The sequence below is a fragment of the Macaca thibetana genome, chromosome 3 (genome assembly GCF_024542745.1).
Source record: "Macaca thibetana thibetana isolate TM-01 chromosome 3, ASM2454274v1, whole genome shotgun sequence".
Lineage (NCBI taxonomy): Eukaryota > Metazoa > Chordata > Mammalia > Primates > Cercopithecidae > Macaca > Macaca thibetana.
In genome coordinates this window covers 24,825,635-24,833,705 of record NC_065580.1, presented here as the reverse complement: position 1 = coordinate 24,833,705, position 8,071 = coordinate 24,825,635, and the positions used below count along the sequence as shown (strand labels likewise).

Sequence of the window (8,071 nt, the reverse complement as noted above, 5' to 3'; positions counted from 1 at the left end):
TTCCCCTTCCACCATGATTGTAAGTTTCCTGAGGCCTGTTCAGCCATGCAAAACAGTGAGTCAGTTAAACCTTTTTCCTTTATAAATTACCCAGGCTTGGGTATCTCTTTAGTAGCAGCGTGAGAATGAATTAATGTACTGCTGAAATGCTGAATGCAAGACGGGACAAAGAAATTGGATCTTTGCTGACACCCACCTATGTGCTTGGAGCCTTTATTAATGAGGGACATCTCTGCCACTGCATTGTCTGCAATTGTGTTTTGCTGCTAGCCCCAGAATCAGAGTTCTGTGTAGAAGTCTCCTCCACTAACAAGATGATACAATTTGCTAGAGTTGAACTAAACCACAATTTTGTCCCCCAGAAGGTTCTTTACCTTTTTGTAGGCTTGTGGTTCATAACATCTTAGAGTTCAACACACTCTAAGGCCTTAATGACTTGAGAGTGAAAGGGCTTCAGAAGCAGTGAGACCATTCCTGCGTGTAATGACAGGCCCAGGGCTGTTCAAGAACATCCAGCCCTGTCCCGATAAAAGAGTAATGCCATTTTTAAAGAGATGAATTGTAACTATGCTATATTTAGTGCAAAATTTCTCATTTGTTTTTCTTTTTGTGTTCCGTACCTGGGGGCTACTGCATACCATGATTAAAAATAGGCTGGGTGTGGTAAACTGCTTTGAAGAGTTGCTTTCCAGTTGAAGTTTCTTTAAAAGCAACATTTCAAAGACAAAGAGAGCTGGTCACTGCAGCTTACAAACGTCAATGTATTTCTAGCAAGGCAAAGAGGTTTTGAGAGATTTGCTACAGAATGTACTGCCACAAACCTCTAAAACTTCCAAAAGTAGGCTGATCCTCTTTAACTTCTGACGCGGGAACCGGCCTGAGAAGTGGTTTATTACTGATCCAGCTGTGAGGAATTAGGAAGACAGGTTGCTGACAATCGTTTGTAGTAAAATATGCCACTGCCACTTTACAAGGTAAAAATTGGAGAGCTTTTGAAACTGCATACAGGCACTTCAAAGGTAATGGTGATTGGAAACACCTGCAAGAAATGTATCACTTTTATTAAGAAACAATGATGGTACAATTCAAGATAAACCCCAGATGTCTGATGAGTTGTTCCAGAAGGTAAAAAATGGCTCTCTCTGAGAAATAATGGCAAAAAGACTCATTCAGTTTGGCAAAACATTTTATTCACAAAATCTCCCATTTCTCCTTAACTCTTTGCTCAAATAACTCTTAAGGCTGGAAGCCGACGTTTGATATTTACACAGCTCAAAATCTGAATACCCACTAATGTCTTGTAGCTGTTCTACATACTCTCAGCTTTCTACTCCCTCCTCCCCCATCTTTGTTCTTAAAACCTAATGGTAGTACTGAATGAAGAGATCAGACGGGATGAATAAAATCCCCACCGTCCCTCCCCACCACATAATTTGTTAGGAAATCCTACTTCTAAAAATCATAGTCTTTTTTTGGAGAATGAGGCCATTCTCTGGAATGAAAGCAACTGGCACAGAAATGACTGGCAATCGCAAGTGATACACAAAGGCATTTTTATTGCGCCGGGGAATAACCACTGCTGCTTTCTTTGGTTCACAAGAGTCGTCTATGCATTTCAAAAGATATCAGTAAGTCAATGTGCCAAAGAAATTATTACAACTTCTTTCTTAGAAAGTATTAGGATTTCTGCTTTTCTTTTTTCACATATCTCTGGCTCCCTTGCAACTTGCCTCATTTGATTAAAATTGACAAATTTTGGTAGGACGGTTAGTAATTTAAGTAGGTAAGGCTCAGGGGAGGTGCCTCAGTATGATACTGAGATCAGACCGACAGACAGTGATCTCCAGGCATCAGCTTCACCTGCTGCAAGCTAACTGTACCAGCTATGGAGAGATGTAAGGGGGAGCTGGTCACCCCAGGCAGCCTACTTCAGAAACTTTTAAGAATCTTTAATGTTCTATTAGGGATCTCCTTGCACTTTCTTCCTGAGCATCAAATATGCAAGGTGCTAACTACATAATGCTCTTCCCTTCTACCACCAGGCAATCCAGAGAGCCAAAGGCGAGGTAGCAGGCTGCACACTGAGCAATCGCTGGTGTACTTCCTCCCAATGGTCCTTCTTCCTTCTCTTGCTTGGAATGTGAGGAATGTTTCCCCTTATTTGCTTTCTTGCTAACCAGCTGATAGAGTGGGAGCTGGTATCAGGAACCTTCAGGTTTTCCAGAAACGTGAGGGAAGAAGAGATCTTGGCAAGCATTCATTTGTTCATGTAACATAAGCCAGACCATATGCCAGGGGCTGGCGATACAGAAATAAGACATGATCCCTGGCCCCTCTCATCCCTGGAATGTCTACTAGGAGGAAGCTGCTGGAAAAAGACAACATGCTACAAAGCCAAGAGGGGCCAGTCTCCCATTCCAGCTTGGTACATACTGAACACATCCGAAGCTTATGACTAATTCTTTTACTTACAAATATTGTTTAGACATATTTTCAAATGTCACGCCAATCAATACTAAGGAATGGATTTTATCTATATTGACAGTTCTTTCAACCTTAAGAGTGAACTGCCACACGTAAGATTCAAATTTTTCAGAAGAAAGCTATTGAGACCAAAATGCTTTGGTTATCTAATAAGGGTGGAATGACTTATAATGCTATTTACTCCAGGCAAAGAAAAACAAAATATAATAGACTTGATTTCAATATAATATTGAATGACTTATAATGCTATTTACTCCAGGCAAAGAAAAACAAAATATAATAGATCTTGATTTCAATGTGGTTCTCCTCCGTGTGGTGCATTTCTCTGTCTGCTTAGGTCAATGCCACCTGGTCCACCAGTGAACATGTCCATCAGCCCTGAGCTAACTCATTGGTTTATAATTATTCCTGACCTAAGGTGTTTTACTTCCCCTCTCCATAGGCATCTGGCACTGTTGAGTGAAACCAGTTAATGGGAAGGTAAAAATAGCAAAATAAGAAAAGTATTGTTTCCCAAATAGAGACGGGAATGGTGGTATAGATTCTCAAATAGAGAAGGGAATGGTGGTACAGACTCTCAGCCCCCATTTTGGGCTGTAACACAATAAACAAACATTTCTACATTAACCCTTCATGTTCATCCTCATCTACAGATATGGCATTCACATACTCTGCCAGATATTCTTACTATTACAAATGTACCCCCCCAATATCAATGCGTATAAGAATGTATAACAAAATACATGCTGTGCAGATATAAATACTCTGTAAAAATCCACAAAAACATCCAGAGGCCCCAAAGAATAGAGGCATAAGCAGATACAAGATCATAGGTCTTTCTTAGCAGAAAACACTGCAAGTGAAGAAACTGGAGTGAAGAAAGTGGGGGAAGGAGTTTGGAAGTGAAATAGAGGAAAGGTGCTCAGGAGATGACTGCGAGATATTTGTTAGAATCCTTGAAAAACATCACGCCCTCTTTCCAGAAGAAAAGAGGTTTACTCTGGGTGGCACAGACCAATTCAGCTTTCATGGTCTTCCTCTGGAGCACTGACCAAATCCAAATACTGCAGCATTTCACTGTGGTTAACTGGATGGAAAGGAGGAAAAAACTAAAAACAAAGTATTTGGATTTGTCTAAATACTTTAGAACTTGATGTAAATGTATCAAGTACATTACAGTTGTTTTAGTTGGATGAAAAAGAAAACAATAAAAAATAAACTAATAAACATGGAGAAGATAACATGTTTCTAATATGACAATAGAGTTTTGGCCAAAGATATGCAGACATTAAGCTAATACAATTCAAATAGCCACCATCTTCTGTTACCTTATCTGTTATACTGTCAAGTTATTCAGCAGGCACACAGGTGCACACACACATACATCGTATTTTCTGGCTAGTGTCCTTTGCTATTTGATTTTTGCTCTAGCATACAGTTTTGGATGTCCTAAAGACTAAACTCTTTGTAAACAAACTATATCCTCATCTCTGAAGCATAAAATTACATGGTCTTGACCCGGAGAAAGAGGAGAGACATTTAATAGACATTTCTCTTCCAGTTAGGTAGGAGTCTGATCTTCAAAATAGTTTATTTGTCCTTTTAATAAAGGTTGAAAAAATGTCCATCCTGGATTGAAAAATCAGTTAACCAAGGGGAACATATATTTTTTTTTAAGAGTAGTTTTAAAAAGTATTAACTGGTGTCCATTAGACATATTTGCTTATATTCAGCTACTAGAGAAAAACCAGTTCCCAGGGGATTTGGGGCTTTCTGCTTCTATATGTGGTCATCTTGTACGAGTGTTCTAACCTATTCTGTGCCCATGCATGGCCTCCTATTCATAAGACTGGCTGAAGTATTCACATTGAGATGAACACACATGCTCTAAGACCAGATACTAAAACCTAATGGGCCCAAGTGCTGTCTGCGCACACCAACACATACCCAATAATGAAAACCTGTAATGTTTTCATCAACATAAAATGGGTGTTGTTATGTATGTGAGGCTGCATCCTATTAAGAGTTCAGAGACTCCAGATATGTGGTAATCAAGTCGCCTCTAGGGACAGGTTCTTCTATTAGGTGATAAGAAAAAAGTAGCTTTTGTTGCTTTTAAGAGGTTATATAACACTTGGATATTTCTAGCACCGTCAATTCTGAGGAACTCTACATATTTCAAAGCAAGTGGCTTTTGATCCTATGAATGGGTTCACTTCTAATTGAGCATCTTTCAGAAGAGCCCATTACTGGCTCTAGAACACTGTTAATGTCCAGAGCAACACATTATTACTCTGTAAACTCAGTGATTTAGGTGGAGAAATAATATCCACATTTTAAGTAACAAAAACCCGAGGCAGCTTAAATGACTTCTTCTCCAAGCGACCTGATGACTCTAGGACATTTATTTCCACTGCCGTAGCTCAAATCCATCAGAGAATAGCTCTGGACAGTGGAATAAACATATCACACCATGGAATGAGCCCAGGAGACCTGGAGAGCCACGTCTCAGTTTAAGAACACAATGTGTGCACTACAACCACACACACACACACACACAGACACACACACACAGTCTTTGTCTATAGGCAAAAGGAGAAGTGGCCGGCGAATTCAGCTGCTTACAGGGGAGCATGTACTGGTATGTAAGGTCCCAGCTAAGTAAAGAAAGGGGACGTGAAAGCGCAGCCACTTCCGTGCCCTTTGATCACACACAGACTACAAAAAGTACATACAAGCTACGCATATTACAGCGACAGTGTTCCTCCTACTCAAGACTGTCCCGTGAGAGGAAAACTGGACCTCTGAAATGATTAGCAAAGAGAGGCATGTTTCCACATACAATAAAGCACATCGAACCATCCTCAATACCCACTGAGAATGGTAAGATACCTTATAGGGCAATAAAATAACAACTTTCAATTGTAGTTGAGGTTTGACCTGATTTACACATCACACACTACATATCTCCATCTATGCATTCCCCTGACTGGTCGTGACTCTATCAGAGTCATCGGGCAGAGGGGAATCTCCTGGTGGTGAAGCTTTATCCTCCCACTGGAGACCTACCCTTCTGCCCTGTGAGTGCCCGGTTGGGCCAACAGGGGCAGCCATGGCTCTTGTGGTGCTGGGCAGGGCCATCCTGCTGTCACCACTGTGGCCTAGGTAATGGGCTTCAGGGGTGCCCAGTCCGTAACAACCTTTCTTTCTTTCTTTTTTTTTGAGATAGAATCTCACTCTGTTGCACAGGCAGGAGTACAGCAGCAAGACCTCAGCTCACTGCAACCTTCATCTCCCGGGTTCAAGTGATTCTCCTGCCTCAGCCTCCCAAGTAGCTGGGATTACAGGCATGCGCCACCACACCCAGCTAATTTTTGTATTTTTAGTAGAGTTGGGGTTTCACCATGTTGGCCAGATTGGTCTTGAACTCCTGACCTCAAGTGATACGCCCATCTCAGCCTCCCAAAGGGCTGGGATTACAGGCATGAGCCACCGTGCCCGGCACAACCTTTCTTTGTTATGAACACTGTGTCTGCTGTGAGATATGCTGCAGGGCTGCCCTAACCACAGAAAGCAACGGATAGAAGCATCTGACTTTTGCATAGGGAAAAAAAAAAAAGCAAAATCTGGGAAAGAGGAGTCCTACTAGTGTTGCTCCGGTGTCACTGGGAATCAGCTCAAGGGAACATCTGTTTCCTTCCCAAAACGCGGGAGGAAGTCCAGCCCCGCTGTTACCGGTGTCTCAGTTTACTTGGCCACTCCTGGTGATGGTGGTGCCTGCAGCGTCTGACTGACAGTGAGGTGCTGCTGAGGAAGGAAAAGGTGATGGGAGACAAAAGGGATAAGGCCACAGGATGACAATGACTGCTGTGGCAGAGATGCATTAGAACAGCAACAGAAGGGACAATGTTTTCCAAGACCAGGGATAGTAAGCCAGTAGTTCATGGAGGCTCAGAATTCAATAAACAAGAATAATACTGAATATTCTGGTAAACAAAACAAATAAATGAATGGGCTGTTCAATAGTCCAGAACTGTTCTTTTTTCTATTTTAGGGCTGAGGGGTTTCTATTCAGTCTACACGTGTCAGTATGAGCAATATGAGAAGTCCCCTCCTCCTGAAGATTTCCTGTGGCATGGCTGGCTCAGCACTGCGGGTAGCTCGGCATTAACAAAAGCGAAACGGTGGTCCCTCCCTCACGACGACACCGGTCTACGTACTCCAGGCAGGTCTCAGTTCTTCTTGTTGTCCTTCTGAGGCTCACTTTTTGTGGTCCCTAGGTTGTTCCACACCTCTGTGTACATTAAGGTCCCAATGAAGACAAACAGGGTGCCCAGCCAGTGCCACAGGGTGAAGGGGTTCTGGAAGTACAAGATGGAAAAGATGAGGCTCACAAATTTGCGTAGGGTCACGACGAGCGTGACGGTGAGGGAGGCGCACTCCGTGGTGAGGATGAACACGCCCCGGATGCACACGTACCTGGAGGAGTGGAGTCAAGGTAGTTTTCGGTAGACTATACTTGGGGGATCAGTGGGAGAACCTTCTGGCATGGTCCCTGGCTTAACTTCTCATATTCTAAGAAAACATGAAGTTCTGCTATGGCAGCTATGAGGCTCCTCCTGGGGAGAACCTGCAGAACAACTGTGCTGCCATTCCATTTGTGGGTACCAATTCGAAACTGCCTAAAAAACTGCCAATTATTCTTATGTTGGAGTCTTCCTATGGTTACAATGACAGGCACCTCCAAGGTAATGACAGAAGGTGACACTCTCGGTAAGGGTGATCCCATTCACCTTTATTTATCTTGCCTCCAGCCCTTCTATCCTCTCCTCCAGAAAGGGACTCTATGGCAAATCAAGGAGCTGACTTCAGAGGAATGAGGTCAACTGTGATTTGTTTTACTACTTCAAAGACATAATTATTTTCATAATGAATATAAGATCATTCGAAATAACTATTTTAAAAAATGAAAGCTATTTTGAAATTTCTTTTTTTTTTTTTTTTGAGACAGGGTCATGTTCTGTTACCCAGGCTGGAGTGCAGTGGAGTGATCAAGTTTACTGCAGCCTCGATCTCCTGGACTTGAGTGATCCTCCCACCTCAGCCTCTTAATTTGAAATTTCTTTCAGGACTTTGCAGCAGCTTGTGATCACTGGAAATACCTTAGGACACCAAAAAATCACAGGTAGAAATCACAGATGATTCAAGCCATACAGTTTTTTGTTTTTTGAGATGGAGTCTCGCTCTGTCACCCAGGCTGGAGTGCAATGGCATGATCTCAGCTCACTGCAACCTCCACCTCTCAGGTTCAAGCGATTCTCCTGTCTCAGTCTATGGAGTAGCTGGGATTACAAGCACCCATCATCATGCCTGGCTAACTTTTGTATTTTTGTAGAGATGGGGTTTCACCACGTTGGCCAGGCTGGTCTCAAACTCCTGACCTCAAGTGATCTGCCCGCCTCGGCCTCCTAAAGTGCTAGGATTACAGGCGTGAGCCACCGCACCCGCCACTATCAATCAATGGACTCCTCTGCTTCCACTCAGGGCACTTCCTCCCGCTGCCCTGTGCCTTACTGACCTACTGCAC

General features: G+C 42.8%; 1 protein-coding gene across 1 annotated transcript in view; it reads right to left on the bottom strand.

The window, feature by feature from the left end:
* Nucleotides 1-1,168: 1,168 nt before the first annotated feature.
* SLC35B4 (solute carrier family 35 member B4) overlaps nucleotides 1,169-8,071 on the bottom strand; it is a 27,923-nt gene continuing 21,020 nt past the window's right edge. The window contains exon 10 of the mRNA XM_050782445.1: nucleotides 1,169-6,963. Within this exon, the coding sequence (XP_050638402.1) occupies nucleotides 6,717-6,963 (247 nt within the window). The 3' untranslated portion in view covers nucleotides 1,169-6,716. The remainder of the gene's footprint in view (nucleotides 6,964-8,071) is intronic.